The sequence below is a fragment of the Parasteatoda tepidariorum genome, chromosome 9 (assembly GCF_043381705.1).
Source record: "Parasteatoda tepidariorum isolate YZ-2023 chromosome 9, CAS_Ptep_4.0, whole genome shotgun sequence".
Classification (NCBI taxonomy): domain Eukaryota; kingdom Metazoa; phylum Arthropoda; class Arachnida; order Araneae; family Theridiidae; genus Parasteatoda; species Parasteatoda tepidariorum.
Window position 1 is genome coordinate 51,917,898 of NC_092212.1, and position 25,761 is coordinate 51,943,658.

The 25,761-nt window shown below is 31.0% G+C and overlaps 1 protein-coding gene across 1 annotated transcript; it reads left to right on the plus strand.

Moving 5' to 3' along the window:
- The first annotated feature begins 3,077 nt into the window (after positions 1-3,077).
- Positions 3,078-18,253, plus strand: LOC107441064 (fatty-acid amide hydrolase 2-A). Its single transcript, XM_016054202.4, has 8 exons — positions 3,078-3,238; positions 5,856-6,041; positions 7,105-7,324; positions 9,405-9,614; positions 11,296-11,415; positions 14,484-14,644; positions 15,750-15,836; positions 17,639-18,253. The coding sequence occupies exons 1-8, from the start codon at positions 3,230-3,232 to the stop codon at positions 18,224-18,226; spliced, it is 1,581 nt and encodes a 526-aa protein (XP_015909688.2). The 5' UTR covers positions 3,078-3,229; the 3' UTR covers positions 18,227-18,253.
- Positions 18,254-25,761: the final 7,508 nt, after the last annotated feature.

Consider the following 25,761-nt stretch of genomic DNA (forward strand, 5'->3'; position numbering starts at 1 on the left):
TTACGATTTTTCTTTGTAGAAAAACTTAAATAAAAACATTTTATTGAGATATACATTTTGTTAAATATATTCTCAGAGTTAGTATTTATTTTTTATAATAAAAGGCTGAATTAAAATCTATTTAAATCAGGGAAGAAAACTTTAAAAATGAATTAAATGCTGTTTGCAGCCATTAAGGAATGAGCTAATGCACTAGAAAAGAAAACTTCTTTTAAAAAAATTGTGCTAGCTTTAATATTAAACGTTTTATTTCCTGTGGTAGCAAAAAAAAAAGCCAGTAATGAAATTTCTCTTTTTATAATGTCACCGGATGTCGGACAAAAAGTTGGAATTCAAGTAATTCCAGTTAGAGATCCCGAAATAAGCGATCCCGTTATTGGAAGTTTTCAAAACTAAAAGAATAATGTTGTAAAGAATTATATCAGCCTTGATATTCTAGAAACTTAACAGTTCTGATCATTATTTAAAGTCAATCAAATGCCAAAATTTATTGTCGGTTAAAATTTGTAAATTAGTTGCAATACGTGTGAAAATATCTTGCTCATTCTGAAATTGTATTCCTTTTCATAATTAGCAATTACAAAGTTAGTGGAAGGAGGTGATGGCTAGAAGTTATAGTACATTATACATTATAGTACATGTACCGAATCTGCAAATACGAAGAGAGCAATAAGAGGGCAAATGACAAAGTTCGTGTCGCATAGAAATGATCAGTTAAATCAAGTTTCACCTCACCAGCATGCACACTTCCTCAAGAACTCTGATGAGGGCCGATTGCTATTTCGAGGTACCGTCATGTGGGACTACTTTGTGCAGCAGGGACTACTTTGTGCAAATTCGAATTTGGCACTTTTCAAGTGCTGCTATTCAGTATTATGTTTTTTTCACGTTAAAAATGTGTGGAATTTGAAGGTAGAAGTATCCTCTATTACTACAAAAAATTTTTAAAATTTTAAAACAATCTCAGAGTGTGTTTTGCTTATCCAATGTTAACAACTTTCCGAGAACGTCGGACGTCGAAAAGTGTGCGTGGAAACTTTAGCTGTGAAATGCAAAGACGTAGATAAAACAATTGTCGTAAGTGCAAAATATTTTATTTATATATCAATAAACAATTATATCATGTGAGCGTTTAAAAAATTTGAAAATTAATAACAAATAAACGGAAAATCAAAAAAAATGCACTGTAGGGCTACTTTGTGCAAATTTTCATTCGTTTTTTTTTCGACAGAAAAATTGTCAGACGTCATTAAAAAAATACCTCGAACGAGAAACTACCATAATTACACTTTAGAAAAGCTGCAACAATGTTTGCAAGCAGTTGCTGGTGGTATGTCGATTGCAGAAGCTTCTCGGAAGTACAAAATCCACAGAAATACTATCTCTTATAAAATTCACAAGAAACACGTGAAATATGCTGATAAACTATTATTTTTCTTCTACAAAGATTTTTCTAATGAATTAAGCAAACGATTTAACACATAAAAATATATTTTATAGTACATCAGGTGATTTTGACAGAAACTGAGGAGCAAGTTCTGTCATGTTCATTCAAGCATGTCATGTTCAAATTTATCAATATTATAAATGCTAATAAATATGTAATAATTATTATTTTTGAAATTTTATCCATTTCAATGTTCAAAAATGTATATGGTTTCCTTTTGTTTAAGCTCAAATGTTTCTAAATAAACATTCTTTTTAAGAAAAAATAGTTTTTTAACGCTGAAAATTATTTTCAAACTAATATCTTTACATATCTTGATGTTTTTGTTATTAAAAATGTCAACAATTAACTTTTTTAACAATTTTGTATCAATATTTTACTAAAAACATGATTATTAAACTGAATCCCTATCGCTGCACAAAGTAGCCCCACTTGGGGGCTACTTTGTGCAAGGTATGTTTTGACTTATTATTTGTAAATATTACATACAAATAATGCCAATATTGATCAAATTCACTCGTCTGAGTTCAGTTATGAATATAATATCGATAAATTTTACTAAAGTTTGAATTAATATAGTTTTTTTTTAAAGGTCAAAGTTCAAAAACTGCGAAATCCTGCATAAAGTAGCCCCACATGACGGTACCTAGGAAATTAGCTGTTCATCACTTAGGTATGACAGATCACTTTTTCGGGAGAGTGAAAAACTATTCACAAATTTTTCTGTAGCATATTATCGTTTTTTCTATATTATCTCATGTAATGTATTTGTTTATCCAAATGTGTTTTCAGAAAACGCAATGTTTAGCCATGCTTCTTCTGTTTGGTCGCTGTTTTTGGCTGTCAGCTCCCACGCGTCTTTAATGTCAGTAGTCAATGCTCTACAATAGTTAAACGATGTTTAAAATTATCTGTTGTTCTCTAAATCATTGTAAAGTAATAAATTAACAATAAATTAGGGATCCTGGAGGGACATCAGGTCAGACATCGGGCCTAACTCTGATAGCTATGTTGGAGTGTCTGGGGAGGGCCCGTGGATGGGCACTCTTCGGAGGAGGCATGGTGTGTCAACAATCTTTCATGTTCTCCTAGCCAAAGTGTTTTTCTGATAAATGCTCTCTCCGGGGGCATCGGTGCAGAGCTATATTCTTCAGCTGCGTACCGGTGTTAGTGTCCATGCTACTCCTTTCAATCAACCAACTGGATGAGCAACAAGGTTCAAGTCGCTTAAAGTTCAATTTTCATCATTTTAACTTTGTATTAAATGTTTAATAACTTTCCTTATTTAATTGAAATTTTTAACTTAAAATATAAATCTGCAACATGCTAAATCTTCAAAAAATAATTGTAGGTAAAATATTAAAGCAAATCTAATTTTTTTTTATTTTGGTAGAAAAACACGTGTCAGAGCTCCTCTTAAATAACAAAAAAAAAAGAAAAACTCTTGTTTTTTTTTCTCTTTTAAATAAACGTTAAATTCAGAAGTAGAGATTTATGTTTCAGCAACCTTTCATCTGTTTGTTAAATAAAATATTTATCTGGTAAACAAGCATTTTTCTTGTGCATTTCTTCGATTATCATTAACCTTGAAAGTTCTTATCAACTGAACAAATGAAAGGTATAATGCCGATGACGTTTAATAGACCTTGAAAACGCTATAACTCTTATTCTGATCTGAAACTTCGAGTTAGAGTTACTGCAACTAAAAGCAAAATTGGTTTATTTACTTCGATTTGGTTGACTGTGGCATTCGCTTGTGTGAAGTATTGAATTTGTAATACAATGATCAGGGTGAGCATTTTTTGCAAGATTTTCTGAATAGTAGGATGTAATAACATTTTTCTCTAATTTTCCGTTAAAAGTTAGTAGTTATAAAGGTAATAAAATGAACTAAACATTTTAATGTGTACATTTTTCAAGTTGCCTAAAATGAAGTTTATGTCGTTTCGTAAAACAGCAATGAAGCATAATCTTTACCCCAACAAAATCTCAAATTTTTTTAAATATGTTACAAATAACCTTTATAGGTATATCATTAATTTTTTTCAATTAACAATGCTTTTTACGTTTCAAGTTTTTACGTTAACTGAATAATTCAGTTGTATGTATATTAAAAAAAAGCATTGCTCTATCTTTAACTTTTCTTTTATTTCAGAAAACTTTAACTGCATAAGTTACAAAAGAAAAAGACGATGTTTTTGTACTCTTATGTAGAATAAAATAGTCTCAACGTATGAAAACGCATATAGAGAATTGCCAGGAGCAAATAATTATTTCAATACCAACAATACCGAGACGATATGTCTTAATCAGTCAGTAAGATTATATGTGTTCTTATACGTTAGTACTACACTTAGTACATAGGGACATAGGGACTTATTACATAGGGTAAAGTAGGCATATGGGTAATATAAGAGAAGCAGACTATCATTTCGGTACTATGACCCCTACCACCAACAGTGCTGATATAGTTATTATCTGACACAGCGAACTAGACTGCGTCCTTATACGTCGGTACCGATTTAGGTAGCAACATAGGGATCAAAAAATGAAAATTAAGTTGCATATGTGCCTGTTAACAGAAGAAAGTCATAACAAAATGCAACCATGAGACATAAATTGTGAATAAAAGTAGGCTCTCCATACAGTTTATAAAATTTTAATGAAGTTAGTCATGAAGATAACTGATTATAGAACGTTCCAAATTGGGAAACTTAGATCACAAGTATTTTATTTTTGATTCATGTAAGTACTCATATGAGCCCATCATGCCCATCTTCTCTACATCTTCCTAATAGTCTGGGTTAGTTGCTCAAAAATGTTTTTGTTTTGTTTATTTGGCACATAAAAAATTTCTTTTCAGTAAATTCTAAATAAACGTAGATACTAGCAGTTTTACAACATTTTACGGTAAAAAGCACCGGCACTCAGGGTGCTGATGCTTTTTACCGTAAACTTTTATGAAACAAAAATCTGATATGTCCCAATTTTTACAGCAATATTCATTGTAAGGTCACTGAATCACTGTAGTTTAATAATTAACTGCTATAAAGTATACGGTATTAAATTTTAAGGCAAAATTTTATATGATGTGCACAGTATGACTGTACTTTTTACCGTTTTTTCCTAGGGAATATTTTACAGAATAGTTTAGCGTACCAATAATATAAATGATTGCTGACTGATGTCATTTATTGCTTTCTTTGTTATTATTTTAATATATACACTATACAGAAATAAATCTTCTGAATTTATATCTTCAACCCGTTTAAAGGACTGATCCAAGCTTAGGTCTCGTTGAAGCGGCAAAGGATATCAAAGCTACCACAATAACATTCCTTTTTGTCTTATGAGCGTTTCACGGGACACAGAGCTCTTCTCCCGTTAAATTGACCCACGTTCGAATTCCAGCGATGGTTGGTCGTTACAAATGCAGCACCCGGTGCACTCTGATCGCAGTGTTGACGTAAAATATCCCCAATGGTAGATGGTACTTCATGATACTAGACGGTAACTTTTTTGTACTACTTCCGGAAGATTTTGTCATACTTTAACTTTTTTGACCCGCCTTGTACTGTTTCAAAAATTAGAAAAGTTCTATCATTTTAAAACGTCTTATGGGTAGCAGAATATTTTTTCAAACAATTTGAATTAACAATTTAATTTCCGGTTATTTCCTCTTAGTTTCTTGCTTTTCACATAGAGAAAGCAAATTTCAGTAAGGTAACCTTACTGTATCGTAATGACATTTCTGGAAAAAAAGACCATAGTTCTGTTAATAGAAACAATCAAAATATATGGTATTTACGAACCATTCATTTTGTAATTTTTCTGTTCATACGATAAGGGTTTACTGGAAATTCTAGTTTTCAAAATTATAGTTCTTATTGCCACACATTTCATAAAAAAATTTTTAAAAGAAATACAGAACTGGAAAGAGATTGATTTTTTAACTGAAGGACTAATTTTTTATGCCATGATAAAATTACCAAGCTTTTCCACATTTTTCAAATTTTATCACATATTGTAAAATTAAATTTTAGGATTATTTTTACCAAAATCATTAGCTAAGCGTTTTAGTAAAGATTACAAATCTTTGGTGTTCGCATAGAAGCAGTAACATTATGAAGTTTATTATATTATGGAAACTTTACCCATATTTTTTTCTCGGTGTAGTAGGATTTTAAAAATTTTTGTACTTCAAATATCAATGTATTCTGGTTCACCAATTATGGAAATAATTTTTGGGATACTAATTGCATTCACAAAGTATAAAAAATAAAGACGGGAAAATAACGAAAATTTTGTTTTTCTGTTTATAATTATAGTTTGAGAAATTTGACTTCATCAAAATAATTAAAAATAATATATTGGGAAAAATTTACCTAATTTTCAAATATTTTTACAGGCAGTAGTAATTTTGTTGGTGAGTTTGATAAGATGCCTTTTGAGTATAACAAGACCTTTCTCGGAGATGATATTATCATTTTTCTACTTTGTTTTTATGGAGAAAACAAAACCCTTACCACCAATAGACAATAGTATTTTGCTTCTATCAGCTACAAATTTGGCCAAGAAAATCAGGAACAGACAGGTAACATAAACATAAATAATAAATAAGTTAATGTTTACTTAATCATATGTACCTTGCATTATTTATGTTACATGCATTAAATTTTATACCATTTTTTAAAATGGGTAGCTTTTTTACATTATTGATTTTTTATACCACTTTATTCAACCTTTCATGCATTAAACGAGATGTCTAAGCTGCCGTCACTTCACTTACCTGTCCAAGGGATATCTATCATTGATGATGAATCAGCTACAGGCAGTAACCAATAGGACTGCGTTTCTAATGGGTTGGAAATATAAATTGTCCAATGCGAATGGTTCAAAGGACGATTTTATTATTTAAAAAAAAAGCACTTTTATTTAAAGAGATTCTTAGGGTAAGATAAATCTTAAGGACTCAGCTTCGTCCAGCATTTCTTTCTATTTAAAAAAAAATTAATTTTAAATTTTTAATTTTAAAAATTAACTTCAATTTTAAAAATTAATTTTAAATTTTCTAATTTTAAAAATTAATTTTAAATTTTCTAATTTTAAAAATTAATTTCAATTTTAAAAATTATTTTTAAATTTTCTAATTTTAAAAAATAATTTCAATTTTAAAAATTAATTTTAAATTTTTTAATTTTAAAAATTAATTTCAATTTTAAAAATTAATTTCGATTTTAAAAATTATTTTTAAATTTTCTAATTTTAAAAAATAATTTCAATTTTAAAAATTAATTTTAAATTTTTTAATTTTAAAAATTAATCTTAAATTTTCTAATTTTAAAATATAATTTTAAATTTTCTGAATTTAAAAATTAATTTTAAATTTTCTAATTTTAAAAATTAAGTTTAAATATTTTAATTTTAAAATATATAACTTAACGTGAACATTACGTAATGTGAGTGCTATAGTCGTAACGTGATTTTGGGAATTCTCGAGCGGTGAAGGTACTTTTATCAATATCACAGCAATGTTTCATCAAAATATTTTAAATATTGATGAGAATGAAAGTTTAACTTATTATAAATAGCATTTTTATAAGAAAAAACTTTCTTTTGATCAATTAACTTTTCAATATTTATCCATATTTTTATAGCTTAAATGTGAAGACGTAGTATGTGCATACGTAGACAGAGCAAAGGCTGTACAACCCTTTATTAATGCTGTAACAGATGCACGTTATGAAGAGGCGATGGAAGATGCCAGAAAAATCGATCGTTTCCTAGCACGAGGTGAAAAGACCCCAGAACAAATTGAGAAGGACACCCCACTATTGGGGGTACCTTTTACTTGCAAAGAAGTAGTAGGGGTAAAAGGTAAAGCACATTATTTTCTATCTTGTACTCCAACAACTAAACAAATACGAGATGAACAAATGTTAACCCTCAATGTGCATTTTCAGAACACTTCTCAAACATGAAGTAAAAAAAAATATATATTGTCGATCGGAGTTCCAAAATAGCATGGAAAAAAAACTAAATCTAAGAACTATTCCCAGAGGAAGATCCTACACATAACGTCAAAACCTGTATGACAGCTGATAAAATAAGTTGATAGAATATTCATAAAAATATCTCGAAGTTCTAACGATCAATCAAAATGGTTTTGAAGTTATCATATTCTGCCTTCTTAACTAATGATTTGGCAGATTTTGGCACTTTTGTTTTTCACACGTTTAAACATATATGGTTAAAACACATATGGTTAAAGCATATAGTATATGGTTTGAACATATATGTTAGGTTTTGAATGTATTGTGAAACTCATTACAAAAAAGAACATTTTTCTTTCGATCGTAACCTTCTTATTTTTATACGTTGCAGAACAAATTGGTATTTGTGTAATTACAATCAACAATAAAATGCATCTAAATTTAAAAAATTAAATGTTAACAAAATTTTGCTTAAAATTTTCTTCATATGATGAATATAATTTTGATACTTCTTTTAAGTCAGATCAATGTCTTAAACCACAATTTCATAGTTTTTTTTTTTAAAGTTAGTGTGAAATGTGCTGTGCGCAAGAAAATGAACCACCCTGAATAACTTTTGATTTAAGGATCGGATCTTCGAGTTCTAGGATTCAATCTCAATGGTTCAATGGACTCACTTGAAATTTGTTAATTAGTTAGTTGAGACGATAATTTAAGTTACGAAATTGGACACAAAAACGGATTTTCTGCAGACAAACAAAACTTTTTTCGTGTGATTCGGTCAGGAGAGCGGTCTAACGTCTGGAATCCTTAGCGTTAAATTTATAATTTCCCATATCTCGAGAGCCTATGTAAGCGCATAATTCTAAAATTCGTTTATCGAAAGAAAATTCTTTGCAATAAATAACCTTTAAGAAATATTATTATTCTTTTTATTACTTCACTTAATCATAGTTGACAAAATTTTGAACTGCAAGGTATTCAATTTTTTGCACCATTTTTAAGAATGCAATTATGCATGGCAGATTACAAAAATTGAGCGAAATCGGTTGAATAGTTCAAAAGAAATTGAAATTTAAAAAAAGTCTCACTTTTAAAATTTGATTTCTTGGGAACTATTCGTCTCATTTCGCTCCTTTTTTTTGTTGGCATGTAAGATTACATACTTTAAAATGATGTGAAAAATGGTATACCCTACAATTCAAAATTTTTCAACTATTATTAAATAAAATTATAAATATTAACAAATACTTGCTAACTATTAAATAAAATAATAAAGATTTACTGACTATTAAATAAAATAATAAAAATTAATAAATATTTATTTTTTTTTCCACGCATCTTTGGATAAACGAGTAATTGGATAAATACATAATTGTGCTCAAAATTTTTCGATTCGCTTGAAAAGTTCTCGACACGTGGTGAAATATGCAAAAAGTAAAATTAACATTAAATGCTCTCCCGACCAAACTAATAAAACCTTATTTCCCATATTGCAGCAATCCCAATAATTTGGGGTCAAAAATTTGAATCCGTCGAAAAAAATGAATGTTTATACAGAGGAAGTAAGCTTTTGTGCCTGGTTTCGTAACTTGAAATATCATCTGCACTAATTAATTAGCATATTTAATGTCCACTCCATTTAAAATAAAGATTCAGCCCTAGAATGGTTATTCCGGGTGGTCCGTTTATTTATTTATTTTTTTACGTTCTGTACATTTTGAGTGTGTACGTTCTGTGCATTTTGTGTATTAGTTTGTACCACCAACTGAGTTTGAATATTAGGTTATCGTGTCAAATATTCTCGATTATAATATCAACAGTGCGAAACTTTTTAAAGCCATTTAAGAGATTAAGTGAACTGAAAAGTTTAGAAAATACTAAAGAATTTCTTGGATGCTATCACGTTTTTCATTAAAAATTTTATTTTTTTGCACTAAAAATTTTCTAATAATTTCTCGTAGGTTTGCGCCAAACAGCTGGATTATACAAAGATAAAGATAGAACTGCAGAGAATGACGGTGATGCACCAGCTTTATACAGGAATGCTGGCGCTATACCTGTGACTGTAACTAATATTCCAGAATTGTGCCTGTGGTGGGATACATCAAGCATTCCGTTTGGAAAAACTAAGAATCCATATGATAACAGAAAGATACCTGGTGGCAGTTCAGGTATAATCTTACGAAATTCTCTACAAGGTGTTCAGTCGTTAAAAGAAAATAATTAATTTTTGATCTATTAACCGGATTTTTATGATTTTAGAAAGAAATGTGCCATTGTATTTAGAGAGAAATTATTAGGGCAAAAAATCTTCCATCCTGCTGATTAGCAGTTGAGATTAACTTGATAAAATGTTTAGATTTTGCCTATTGATAATAGATTTTTTACCATAGCTATGGACAAGCTGAAACAGCGTTGTCTACCCCTAAACACTGTAGAGTTATAAATTTTCACCAAAGATATGCTTATTTATAGTTTAGACGCAAAAGTGTCTTTACTTGAATGAGATTCATTTCATTCGACGAATTCAGTTCTTCAAACCCAAAGATAGTGAAAAAATAGATTTCAGCTTAAAATATTGCCTCAATAATTAATTCAAGTTATCGGTCGAAAGTTTGTGCTCTTTAATTAAGGTGACCAGACTCTTTAATTAAGGTTCAGGACAGTTCTCGAATTTCATTGATTCTCCTCAAAATTTTCAAACTCCTTGAGGACAGAAAGTGTTTCCAAATTTTAACATGCGTCCTCAAATACATTTGAATTTCAATGAAAAGATATAATCTGTTTTTTATATGCAGTGAAAGATGAAAAAAAAATCGAAAATGCGCTTGTTTTTCTTCAGAAAAAAAGTTTTGTCTTAGTGCTATTATAAATGAGAAACCAAAAAACACCATGATAAAACTAACAAGTGAAAACGCAATTTTAAAATAATTTCATTAAAAATAAGCAAATTTTAATTTAACAGAATATTAGATGATATTTCAGAACTTAGTAATGAAATCAAGTTTGAAGATGTTTCTACACTTAATATTAGTTATAATTCTAAAAAAGGAATTGTTGCACATATATATTAGTATTTCTAAAAATGTATGGTGTTCTCAAATCGTAAAATTTTTCAAGGACGCTCCACTGATTTGTCTTCAAATCATTATTTATATATCTGGTCACCTTAACCTCTATGTTACTTTTTAAGCCTTATTCATTGCGTTTTCGTTCCATACATTTAACGTTCCGCAGTATGCATTTAGCTGTCAGTTGATATTCTCGGAATCAGTCTTGATATAATTCTAAAATGATACATTTCTGACGTTTAAACATACAGTTTAGAAATAAATTTTCTTTTTTCAATTTTCTTTATTTACATACTGACCCTCAGCAAATTCAATAATGTACTATAAATAATCGAAAAAAAATTTTTTTTGAAATTCAAATAAATCATTTTACTTCGTTGGTTTCAGAAATAATATTTTAAAGAAAAATTTTGGATGTTAGTTTTTATCGTTCTAATAATTTTCTACATTAACTAGTATAGTTTATGAATAATCCGCAGTAATAGGCTGAGATGATTGGGCCATCTATGGAGAAGTCCTGAAACTAGCGCCATGGGAATTGTCACTTTTAAGAATCCCGAGTGGTAATGTCCCAGAGGTAGTCCCCCTACTAGATGGTTCAACGACATCGAAAATGAGATCTAAAAACCCTAAAGTTTAGAAATTGGAAGGGACTTGCCATGGATAGGAGGCGCTGGCGTTAGTCAGCTGTTGAGGTAACCAAGGCCTGCAAGGGGCTGTTGCGCCGACAAAGAAGAAGAGCTATTACAATTTAACATTGCGAATCAAACTTCAATTTCAGGTGGTGAGGGAACACTCATTACATCAGCTGGAGCAGTGATTGGTATTGGTACAGATCTTGGTGGAAGTATAAGAATACCTTCAGCCTTCAACAGTATCTATGGACATAAACCTTCATGCGGTAAGTGGGTACAGTAAGTTACTGTACATCTTTTTCCCGTTTTTCATTAATTTAGTTCGTACTCTACTTAATTTTACTCTTTAACTGACTTAAATATACAGCTTATTTTTCAATCGTTTTCTAAATAACTGAGTAATTTAATTAGTGATATACTGGATTTGTCCAGAAAGTAATATAACAGAGTCATTAAAAACATTCTTTGACCGGATCTGTACAATTTAGTAAAGGGTTTCAAAATAGGTTCCTCCTGCCTCGATATATTTCACCAAGTGAGATTTCCAGTTCAGGAGGGTTCTAAAATAAACCGCTTACATAGCCTTCAAAAATGCTATGCATGATTTTTTTTCGTGCAAGTCTCCTTGACTTCACAATCATTCTGCAACGATTATGTCTATTCATATGAGTTTTCAAACAAGAGAACAAGAAGTGTAGGGGTGTCACCTTAGGGCGTTTAGAAAACCATTGACTTGTTTTAATCGGTCAGAAAGTGGGTCGCAAAGAAGACATATGGCAAGGTGCATTACATAGTGAAGTTTAAAACCATCCTTAACGTCGCGTTTAGGATTTTGGAATGTTTAATGCTTGCATCCTCAAACGAACACTCAATGGTATAAAATACAGATTTTAGTCATACCATTTCATTTTTTGTCCTTAGTAATCGTTAGTTGTTTTCTAACCAGGGATTCTTTATAACCTTCAAAAATGTTTTGTGCTATTGGTAGACATGGCATTGTCATAAACTCATGAACGCACAAGACTTGATGATATTAGAGATGCCGTAGCATGCTGCATAGCTTATTTTAAGAAAATTGAAAACAAGTTTTGCAAAAATGAGTGTCCTCACTCTCATGTAGCTCAGAGACAACTTAGAAAAGTGAATGTGTAAGTTGGATCTATAGTGCACAGACTCTAACAGGCCCGAGCTTGCAACGACTTGTATTCGTTTCACAGTAAAATCAAACACATTTATTTGCACAGGCAAATCCTGTAACTGGGTGACTAATGAATATTGATAATATTTTATCTTCAATGCAATGGTTTGTAATGAGTTGTGCAATATATTTGTAATAATTATAGCTCAGCTTTAGCGAGAAAAATTTTTTCCATAAGTGGTCTAGGAAAATAAAATGTTTTGAGAGATCTATAAGGGAGTATAATAAATTAACATTAAAATAATTTATAGTTTAGTGTTCAACCAGCAATAATGTTTCATCGTTGAATGATTATAATTTTTTAATATTTATAATTTTTTTCATCATATTTATACATTAATATTACATAATATTATATATTTGGGAGAAAGTTGCTATCATTGACAAGACTACTTTGTTAGGTCACTTCTATTATTTTGTAGTTTTCAAAAGCAGGAGCTCCCTGTTCTGCATGCTTTAGGAAATTAAAGTTGATAATAATAAGTTCAGTACGAGAAAGTACAAATTCATTATTTTTTTAGACATAAAAAGACTATGCATATTAGTCAATTGTTGTTAGTGTTAAGTGTTTTTAATAAGACTTAAAACAGTATTTAATCAGTGCTCTTTTTGCCATATTAAATCATCGTTTACCTTTTTATAAGAGAAATTGTGAATGAATTGCATACCGATTGCTAGTTTCCTTTAGTGAGCCAGCCTCAGTTATTATGAATGGACTTTTGAACCTTTTATACTATTTTTCTAGTTTTACAATAAATTCCGCAATATGATTTAGTAAAAAGATATTCAGAGTAATTAAATCTGAATTAGGTTATAATCTAATTTATTCTTTTTAGATATAGTAGCGAATAACAAAAGTCTTGATGTATTGAAAATCGCTCTAACAAATGAGGACTAGAAATGGAAAACGACCTAAGTACAAAAAAAATTATCTCCCAGGAGAGAGAAGGCCTCAGCGCGGATCAATTTAGTAGTCTCACGAAATGAACATAAACTGCTTGGTGGATGAAAAATAAGAAAAATATCACTGCGTTCGGACTATTAAGCTGCATCGTGGGGATAAATACGAAATATATCATTACTTTTAGACTACTAAAAGATCAAATTTCTTGTTTATGATAACTCTTGCTGAGACCTTCTCTCTCTTTTAGGAGGTATTACTTCGTAGCCAACAGCATCTTACGTGTTAATTTCCTTCCATTCAGTTTTTAAATACCTTTTTGTTGTTGACGTTATTTTTATCATAAAGTATTCGTTATTTTTATAGTAATTATCGTTAATTTTATCGTATTACTTTTATAGTACCGGAACAAAATGCCGGGCGTCTTATTACTGAGCGCTGATGAGCGTTTTGGACATTCTTCACTTCATTGCGCATGGCACATTCAACCAACGCGATCTTTCGATAAATTTTGAAACTAATACTACTGTAGTTTGTTTTTTGCGTATTCTCCACTTTGTTTAGCTTGGTCTACAGGTAATTTTTCCTTAACAAAATAGATTTCTGATTTTAATTTTTTTGGTATTTAAGTCGTTTTCGATATCTAGTCCTCAATTTGAATAAATGTATTTTCTCTCCCGAGTCACCCTGGCTTATATTTTGCAGCATTTTATTGATTTGTATAAAGAAAAAGAATAGCTAGCTGCTTATTCCTATGTAATTCCTGACCGAAAAAGGCCTGGTGACCGGTTTCCATCAGTAGGACGATGGTGCTTGTTTCATTACTACAATGTTTACTATTTTATTAATATAAAAACTTTGCCTGATTATGCGGGAGGTGATAATTATATCACATGCACAAAACCATAAAATCGCCAAACTTGGCGCTAAAATCAGTTGCCAAAAACAAAGTCCAGCAATAGCAACCTTTCCTATAGATTTTATTTTATTTTATGATAAGCTGTAAACCTTTATTTATGTTCGCAAATCTTTTAATAATAATATGCTATTTAATGTGTGTTCGCAAACAGCTTTCCAGATGGTCTCTAAATATTCTGTGTCTGAAAACTCGTCTATAAAAACATTAATTTCTACAATAAGACATTTTTTGTAGAAAAAAAATATTATCTACACCTATATTATCTCGGGAAATGCTTTCTTTTGTTACTGAAGTATTGCTTTTGATTTTATAATAGGTATTGTGTCAAATCGGGGCTATTATCCTTGGATTGAACCAGAAAAGATGCCGTTTGACTACATCAATACTACAGGTCCCATGTGCAGATATCCCGAAGATTTAACTCTCTTGATGAAAGTTTTATCGGACAACAATCCCAAACTACAGTTGAAAAGTCAGGTAATTATTAAGGAAAGTGAAGTTATACAAGGGAGTAAATTCGTTTAAGAACTATTTTGATCTACATTTTTAGTTTCCCGATTTGTGTGGTAGAGCAGTTCCCGTTATCTGTATAAGAGGCAGTGCACCCAATTTCTTCATTCATTCGAAAATTCATAATGTCAGATATTTGATCAAAATAGCACCAGTATACCAAATTTTTCATGGTCTTAAGGGGCCATGATTGATTGAGAAATTGGTTTGAGAAAAACACATCTACGCAACCATTCAGCAAGAATTTTTGTGAAGTGAATAAATCACGGTGTTGACAGATATTTTGTGTTTTACTACATCCACACTAACTATTAAGACGTATATACTTTCAATGGACCTTTGCATAGAAGGTCAAAGTTCATTCAAAAATCTTTGTAATTATGCTATTTTCTATGATTTTACGAAAAAACTTCAAATGGCTATTCTCAAACTTTCAGAGCATCTTCAGTTTTGACCCACCGAAGCATTTAAAAAAATATTTGCTCGAAAATATGAAGGAAAAAAAACGTGTGCGATAGTTTTATATAAAGAACATTTTTATAAAAATTTTAACAAAATCAGAAATATTAGCACCAACCTATTTGCCCAATTTTTAAGACCCTGGCTCTTAAGTGATTTCAACTAACATCTAAAAGAAGGTTTTTCAACTTTTTTCTAGCCTCTACTGAAATCAAACAGAGTTTTGTGTTTCATACATCAACCTGATTCACTTCGCATCTTCATGGTGTATACTATCAATTCTTCATTTTTGATAAGGATTTAGAAAACAAACACGGAACACACATTTTTTTTTTCAAAAAAATAAAGAGCTGCAAAATTTTTTAGGTGATAATATTGGATTGATTATTTTATGGCGCAACTGTAAATCAATATTTATTGCAAAGCGGAATTTACTAGATTTTAAAAATTGAAAGCAAATCAACTTTATTATACTTTGTAAGCGATACTTTCTTTCGATGCTAGCAATCAGAGTATTAACTTGCATTGATGTGTGTTTGTATATTTACCATTGAATTTATCATTCAAACGAATTCAAAGATACAATTAATCTTTTGAAATCACTTATTTCCAGGTTGATTTCAAGGAAGTGAAAATATACTTCATAGAAGAATTTCCAGGCATTCCAGCTGAGCCAGTTTTAAAGAAAGCTATATCGAAAGTTAGTATTAAGTGTTAATTGTTCTAAGTTATTAAGTTGCTATCAGTTTTTATTGTGTTCTATGCAGCTTAAGTACTCATTATTATCTCAATATGAGTACATAGGTTCAATACAGTGACATGCTCAAAACTGAAGCAGCACTCTATATACTAATTTTTCAACAAAATGTAATGTCACAAAAATCAAAAAAATCGTGGCAAAATTAAATATCACCATAAAACGTGACTGAATTCAAATTTTGTTAGATTATAACACTCAAATATTCGATAGGAAAATGCAGTTCGATAAAAGTTTACAGCCTTTACCTTCATTCCGCATTTATTTCACGAATAAAGAATGTCTTCAGACCGGTAATCAATACTTTCCAACACTGTCTTCACGGTTATTTACAAATGAAAACAGATTCTCAGAGATGTTTCAATTTTGAGCATGTCACTATACTCAACAATGAGCACATGGGGATTTTAAATTCGCCTATATTGATTTCGGAACTATTTTTACACATTTTTGAGCAATTTCGAAAGACCTTCATTTACAGTGAAGGTGTACTAAAAATAATTTTTTGTATTTGACATAGGAAAAATCTAACAATCTATCTATGAATTAATCTAAACAGCACACCTATATTTTATGCTCTTCCTGAATAGCAAAATATAATTCATAGTTTGTCCACTTGAAAGCGAAACTAATTTCTACACAAACAATATAACCGGTCTATTTTTACACATTTTTGAGCAGTTTTGAAAGACCTTCATTTACAGCGAAGCTGTACTAAAAATAATTTTTTGTAACTGTAGTGACCAATAAATAGTTAAAAAACTCAAGAATATTAGAGAGTTGACATAAGAAAAATCTAGCAATCTATCTATGAATTAATCTAAACAACACACCTATATTTTATGTCCTTCTTGAATCGCAAAATATAATTCATAGTTTGTCAGCTTGAAAGCGAAACTAATTTCGACACAAACAATGTACCCGGTCTATTTTTAAAAATTTTTGAGCAATTTTGAAAGACCTTTATATACAGTGAAACTGTACTAAAAATAATTTTTCGTAATTGTAGTGGCCAATAAATAGTTAAAAAACTCAAGAATATTAGAGAGTTGACATAGGAACATCTAACAATCTATCTAGGAATTAATCTAAACAACACACCTATATTTTATGCTCTTCTTGAATAGCAAAATATAATTCATAGTTTGTCCGCTTGAAAGCGAAACTAATTTCGACACAAACAATGTACCCGGTCTATTTTTACACATTTTTGAGCAATTTTGAAAGACATTCATTTACAGTGAAGCTGTACTAAAAATAATTTTTCGTAACTGTAGTGACCAATAAATAGTTAAAAAACTCAAGAATATTAGAGAGTTGACATAGGAAAATCTAACAATCTATCTAGGAATTAATCTAAACAACACACCTATATTTTATGCTCTTCTTGAATAGCAAAATATAATTCACAGTTTGTCCGCTTGAAAGCGAAACTAATTTTGACACAAACAGTGTACCCGGTCTAACTTCACTCTCTCATATGTTAGACCAAACTTTGTTTTTACAATAATAATTTTTACCTGACAAGGGTGAAGTTGAAAATTAATTATGAAGCAAGAGCTGCACATTTACTTCTTCAATTCTGCCATAGGGCACACCACTATTTCATCTTATTACGCCTACGCCGAAAATCCCTATTGATTTATTTGAACATATAATATTCCCATGGGGATGTTTAATTTCAAATGTGTATGCTAAAATAGGTAAAATATAGTTACATCTATTGTTTTTTTTATTATTTTCAGGCAACAAAACATTTTGAAGAACAATATGGTGTAAAGGCACTTCCTCTAAAACTGAAAGAGTTAAAGTACGGTTTTGACTTACTTGAAGCAAAATTTCTAGAAACGGGCCTCCCACCTTTTAAACTTGTACTAGCTGACGAGCAAGGTAAAGTCAACGTGGGGTTAGAACTTTTGAAAAGTATATTAGGAATGTCCAACCATACTTTACCATGTGTTTATTACTCAATAACTGAAAAACGTGATAAAGACCAGCACTACTATGACTGTTTAAAGCAAGTTGACTCACTCAAACAAAAATTCAAGGATATTTTTAAAGAGGATGCCATACTTTTAGTACCAACTCACCCTGAACCACCGCCATTTACCATTTTGGACATACCAAAATTTCGAAATGTCATATATACTGCTGTGTTCAATTTGGTAGGACTGCCATCAACAAACATACCTGCAGGTTTGCATGATGGCGTTCCATTTGGTGTACAAGCAGTTAGCGGTCACTGCAAAGATCACATAACAATAGCTGCAGCTCTTGAGTTGCATAAATTATTTGGAGGCTGGAAAAGCCCTTGTTCGATCGATGTGAAATGAAGAAAGTGAATAAAAAAACCAGTATAATGTACGTTTCATGAACATTGCTAGTCTTATTAAATACATGGTGTTTCTTAATCACCACCCTTAACAAATATCTCGAATATTACGAATCGAATAAAAGCACGAGAAATGTTTTCCAAAACATGCACTGAATACTAGATTCAACTCTCTAGTCTGCACCGTTGGAGAGTGGTGAAGGCAACTTCTGATTTAAAAATAATTATAAAGATGCCTATTATTTATTGCAGATTTATATTTTCCATAAAAAAAGGACTCAAGTTTGAGTTAGAGGTTTTGACTTTTCGGTTTACAAATGATGCTTTCTTCACAAAATGAAAAAAAAGATATAAATAGTTTAAAAATTGTGCAATCTCGAGAAAAGCATGACAGATAAAAAAAGAATGAAAGTAGATAAGTTTGTTTTTTCTTTAGAAAATGCCTGTCTAATGACATGGTCCCCACACCCAGGTAGTTGCCCTAGTTTGACGATAACCAAATTTCATGTCGACAGATAAATTTTTTCAAAATTAAATAGGATCGATAAGGTTAAGATATCACCATGTTAAAACATTTGCACCCGATTTTTATTATGCTATTTCAGTTTTGTATTTAACTGAAAATGCTGAAACGAGCAAAATTGAAGTACATTTCGGGGTACACGTTCACAAAAATTAAGAAAATATTTACATACTTTCACATATTTTTAGATTCTTGATCTGATTTCAGAACATGTTTAACAGTTACTATTTTTTGCCATCACTATAGATATTTTAAAAAACCATTTCCAAAAAACTGTTCACAATTTCGGTCGCAAGTTAAATTTTAAAGGAAGAAAAAACCGAAAAACGCAATTGCACTCTAACAAATAATAACAGGCAGAACTAAAAGCATCAAAAGTTTAATTTCTGCAAGTTGGAGCCAAAAACATTGATAACCAGTCATTAGAAATATCTCCAATTTTCATCAGACAATTAAACCAGTTTTGATGCTTTTAATAGTCATCTTAAGAAGATAAAATTCCTTTTAGTCGTTGGCAAAAGGGAACTAAAAACTGAAATATATCTTGCAATTGAAACAAAAAAAAGTCATCGAATTAAAAAAGCACCAACTATATTAATACATCTATTTTATTTTATTTCATTTTATTTTATAAACGTCTGATCAGCCTTGAACACAGCTAGCCCAATTCTTAGTTTACGACAAGCAATGGCTATTGCGCATTTAGTTCCTCTTTCTACGCAATTTTCGTAGTGAGATTTCTCGCCTTGAATTTAAATCAAGATCATTTTGTACTTTTTGTCTTCTTTAGCTTCGATAACTTTTAAAAAAACATACGAACATATTAAATCGAATAACTAAACAAACGATTGCATTGAATTTCATAAATTAAATTTAAAATATTATTACAAACATCTAACTAGTAGTTAAACTTACTCCTATAAGTTTAACTTTCTCACTATTGGCGTCGCATCTAGTTCTTTCGGCGTTTTAGTGCCCGAGTGGTCGGAGTCGCATGCCATGTGACGAAGAGAAAGCTTGCATTATTGAAATTGAATTCGTCGCTACTTAGAATTCTCTTTAAATCCCAAGATTATTTTTGTATTTCTGAATATTGTTAAGAGATGGCGCAACTAGTCCCTCTTTCTTCACAAGCTTCGAGGTGAGATTTCTCGCCCTCAATTTAAATCGAGATCATTATGTACTTTTCACGACAAAAAAGAGACAAAAATAATCTGTAATAAATTATTTTGGTTTTGTTATAAATGTGATCTTTTTACACCCTGATTCCCAAGTCTGATTCTAAAGCTGTCTTAACGGTAAGGTAGAAAATTATTTTCCAAAATATTTTTTTACCTAATTTTAATATTTTTTTAACAGATATTTATTTTAAACACCTTAAAGTGAAAAATATGCCATCACAGTGCATTGCAGGAGAACTATGAAGATCAGTGGAGTTAAATCACATATTTCACCACCTATATGCTAGCAAAAAACTGCTTACTGACAAAAATATTTTACCTTTCCAAATTTAGTATAGAACATATATTAATTTTCAACAATAAAAAAAGCTTTTTTGGGGGGTTGGCAATTCGAAAAAAGTTCCGCCAGAGAAGGGGTTAATAACTCATGCGCTTACTTAAGTTTAAGTTAAGCTTAAGTAAACGTACCAGTAGCAAGGAAAGAAATCGACACAATTTTTCAGCACTCTGATGACAATACGCATCTCCTAGAGTGTAAACTTCTTAATGCTTCCTATTATTTGCATTTGAGCCGCCGGCTCAGGGATAGAGCGTTCGCCTCCAATGAGGTGTACCGGGTTCGAATCCCCAGCGATGGCTGGTCGAAACGAGTGGACATCCAGCTTACACCGACGATAATGCTGACGAAAAATATACTCAGTGGTAGACGGATCATGGGTTAGAGTCCCTTTAGCGTCAGGCTAACTGTGGAATTTTCTCGTGATCGCAAATGCTGGTTGGCCCCATCAAAAAGTACTCTACGAAGGCAAGTTTCTCCCAATATTTGTTCCAGGAGACCCCTTGTCTTCTGGATTGGTATCAAAATTACAAGGCTACGGAGTTGAACATTAGTAGTCGNTTGTTGTTGTTGTTGTTAATTTACGCCGCACTAGAGCTGCACAATGGGCTATTGGCGACGGTCTGGGAAACATCCCGGAGGATGATCCGAAGACATGCCATCACAATTTTGATCCTCTGCGGAGGGGATGGCACCCCCGCTTCGGTAGCCCGACGACCTGCGCGCGAAGTCGAGCACTTTACGGTAGCACAGTTTAACGAGGACCAATACCGCACACCCTCGGTCCCTACGCAGACTGATCCAAGTGGTCACCCACCCGCACACTGACCGTAGCCAGTGATGCTTGACTTCGGTGATCTGCTGGGAACCGTGTCTTAACGATCAGTCCACTGCGGGACGGTTTTGTTATAAATGTGATCTTTTTACGCCCTGATTCCCAAGTCTGATTCTAAAGCTGTTTTAACGGTAAGGTAGAAAATTATTTCCCAAGATATTTTTTTACCTAATTTTAATATTTTTTTTAACAGATATTTATTTTAGACACCTTAAAGTGAAAAATATGCTATCACAGTGCAGGAGAACCATGAAGATCAGTGGAGTTAAATCACATATTTCACCACCTATATGTCTAGCAAAAAACTGCTTACTGACAAAAATATTTTACCTTTCCAAATTTAGTATAAAACATATATTAATTTTCAACAATAAAAAAAGCTTTTTTTGGGGGTTGGCAATTCGAAAAAAGTTCCGCCAGAGAAGGGGTTAATAACTCATGTGCTTACTTAAGTTTAAGTTAAGCTTAAGTAAGCGTACCAGTAGCAAGGAAAGAAATCGACGCAATTTTTCAGCACTCTGACGACAATACGCATCTCCTAGAGTGTAAACTTCTTAATGCTTCCTATTATTTGCATTTGAGCCGCCGGCTCAGGGATAGAGCGTTCGCCTCCAATGAGGTGTACCGGGTTCGAATCCCCAGCGATGGCTGGTCGAAACGAGTGGACATCCGGCTTACACCAACGATAATGCTGACGTAAAATATACTCAGTGGTAGACGGATCATGGGTTAGAGTCCCTTTAGCGTGAGGCTAACCGTGGAATTTTCTCGTGATCGCAAATGCGGGTTGGTCCCATCAAAAAGTACTCTACGAAGGCAAATTTCTCCCAATATTTGTTCCAGGAGACCCCTTGTCTTCTGGATTGGTATCAAAATTACAAGGCTACGGAGTTGAACATTAGTAGTCGTAAACCCAAAAGTTTGAGTCGGCTGTTCAACGACGGTTATAAAATAAATTGTAAAAAATCAAATATTATTTACATTTGTAAAGAAAATATCCCCCAAAAAATTAAAAGAGTTGAAAATTATAATTATTTTCTCTAGAATTAAATTTATTGCGAAAAGAAGAGTGGATGAACAAATTTATAATGAACTGAAAAAAAATACTTTATTAATGAAATTTTCTGAAAACATTTTAATGAAATTATCTTGAAAAAAATTGAAAAATCAAAACCAAAAATGGTACTATTTCTTTCATTAAAAATGTTGCAAAAACACTGGCAACTGCAATAAATTTCAAACTTAACAAAGTACTTGTAAAAGTAAGTATTTTGCTTATAGTGCTTTCATCATTTGCGCAAAATTTGCGCAATTATCAAGATATAATAAATTAAATAAGCGATATCGCATTTTCATGAATCAAAATTTCTGAAAAAAGAAAATAGGGAGAAAGGAAAAACTGATAAAAACCTTATAAGTAAAAAGAAAATTGCAGACTAATTTAATTTTAATAGCAATAAAAATCAATCTAATGGTAGAATTTAAGCTTTCAATCAAAATTACGATGTTCAAATTTAAAGTATAAAAGCCCTTAAAATGTACAATATTTTTATGCAACGAGGTAGTTTCAAGTACATCGATTAAAAATAACTATATATATGTACAAGCTCAAATTCTTGTATATAAATTTCTGTTAAAATCGATTTCCGCTAAAACCCATAAACTCTCTACGTTAAACTGAATATTTGATGACGTAGTATACAAATATTTTAACAAAGAATGCATGAATTACTGCAATTACAACGAAAATCTTATATAGTTTTTTAAATGATAGTAAAAGGAAAGTTAAATAGAATAATCATTGTTATATATTAATTTCTTTTCAAACGAAAGCGTCACTGTTCGTCCAACTATTCTCTAAATAGGTTCTGTTTGGTGTTAGCTGCAAAAATGTTTCTTCGTCAAAATATAAGGAAAAATACTAAAAATTTAAATTCTAGACTATATTGCTTTATTTTTTTCATGTTTCGAATTTCTATTATATGTCCAATGACTAATAATATTAAAAAAGGAAAGAGATGTTTTCAGTATTTTTACTATTTTATAAATTTTTTAGTAGTTTTGCTATCGCTTGCGACTTCCATATCTACTATTTATCTGATAGATAAATTTTTAGTTATCTCGCCGATTACTTTATTATCTTCAATGTTAAGTTTTCGGTATTTGCTTTTGCTACAAATTCCTAATTTCAAACGAATAACAAGTATAATAAAAAAATTCCCAATTAAACAATCATTTGTGTATAAGTTATACGCATGGGCAGTTTTGAGTATATCTGTACATTCCATTACTATAATTAGATACCTTTTGCCACTTGACTTGGAACCATATCCATTAATCATACTTTTTGGTTTTAAAACTGAGAACATCGTCGCAAACATTCTTTTAGAATTTGCTTTAAACTTGCACCATAAGCTTGGTCTGTATATACCATTCACAACTTTTGCAATGTTTTACTCTGCGATTTGTTACCAAATGAAAACCGAAATTATAAAACTGAATAATAAACTTAAAGAAACTAATCTGGATTACGAGTTTTTGTACAAGAAGCACAACTTTCTGCATACTCTGGCTCAAACCATTGATGAAACTTTATCCCATTTCGTATTTATATTCTCGGTTTACGAAGCAAGTACAGTTTATTTTACGTTCAATTTAGTTTTACGAAGTAATATGCACATAGATTCAATTGTGTACATTGATATTCTCGCACATTCAATATATTGTGTTTTTATATTTTGTGTTCTTACTGTTTCTGCATCGCTTATGTCTGAAGCCGGCACAGATTTAACTCTAAACAGCCGAGTGTTGAATAAAAATGAAGAAAAAGCTACTTTCTTTAAAAGAAGCTTTCAAAAAAGTGCTAAAAGGGATATTTGTTTCACCGTGTGGAAAATTTTCACCATCAAAAGAAGTTTAATAGTTGGATCCTTTGGTGCTAGCTTTACGTATGTCGTATTATTTTTTAACCTGGAAACTGGTCTCTAACATATTTGCAAAGTTATTTTTTTTCGCTAAGTTGTTAGTTACTCTTGTAGGAACTAGCATAACGTTCTCACATTTCTGGTAACCAAAGATAACATCATAACAATCAGAATATAGAAATAAAAGTGTTATTTTCCGGAAAAAAATACAGTCACAAAACTGAATGACTAACTTAAAATAAATTAAAATACAAAACAGTGTATAACACACTGATTAGTAGTAGTAGTAGTAGTAGTAGTAGCTTGGTGATTTCACAGATATTCATATGCTGAGAAAAGTGCACGATAACAAAAATGACATCTGTATCTTGCAGTCGGTTACAGCTAATTTCCGAGAAAAAAGAATATCAAAATGTGCTCGATGAGAGGTTGCAGGTTCGGTATTCCCTTCGATCTAGCGAACGCTACACTCTCGAAACTTTGCAACATGTTTCACACTGGGTACCTTTTATATATTTTTGTCTGATGCTCAAATTGGAATTTGTTAATTTACGTCACACTAGAGCTGCACAATGGGCTATTGGCGACGGTCTGGGAAACATCCCGGAGGATGATCCGAAGACATGCCATCACAATTCTGATCCTCTGCGGAGGGGAAGACACGACGACCTGCGCGCTAAGTCGAGCACTTTACTGTAGCACAGTTTAACGAGGACCAATACCGCACACCCTCGGTCCCTAGTTCAAATTGGAAGAAAAACTATAATTCGGTATATTTTAATTAGAAAAAATTTGTTTAATAGTTTCTAAAAAACTGTTAAATTATCATAATCATGTTTGTATTAAAATGTGAAATCTAAAAACAGTAGGTGGATTTTTTTTCATTTATATTTAAGAAATTAGTACTAATTGATTTTGTAAATTAAAGTAATTTCAATGAAATTAACTGTTTCTCTTGAATCTAAAAGACAGCAAATCAGGGCAAATTTTAAAAATTAATGTTTAGAAGTAAGCTGTACTTGAAAGATTTTAACACTGAATAAAACAGCGGTGTTAAACACTGTATTTCATAACCACAAATTGTTAAATAATTAAATATAGTATTTTTCGCTTGTTTTGACCTAAATTAATACAAAATAATAAAAAAAGTATGAAAAATATGCTTCATAAAAATTCTGTAGCAAACAGTTAATGCATATTGCTTTCTTGCAAAATTTATCAATAAGATGTAAGTGTTATTTGCATACAAATAGATTTGAATTATAACTTTTCAGTCACAGATAGTAATTTAACAAGTTAAAATCATTATTTTCACAATGACTGTGCAGTTTGTAATTAATACTTTTACAAAAAGATGCAACTAGATTGTTAAAACAAACATTTTTATATTTCAATCACATAGTTATTGTTTAAATCGCATCTTTTTCTGAAATATAATATCTCTTCTGAAATTTAATATAATATAATTTATTCAATTAAGTATACCTTAAACCGGGGCGAGTCTACCCATTTTAGTTTTATTTAATTTTAACTTTTTTAAATTGCAAATGAAACTTTTTTTGCCGACGGAGGACTTAGTTCAGACTCTAAGGAAGATGGCGCTGTAGTAGTTTGATCCGTTTTTATTTATTTTTTGTCTTTTCAACCGACCTATTCAAACGTCTTTTGAGAGATTTGTATTGAAAATCAGCAAACTTTTAGTTGGTGCTCCGTAAGTATATTATTATAGCTGCCCA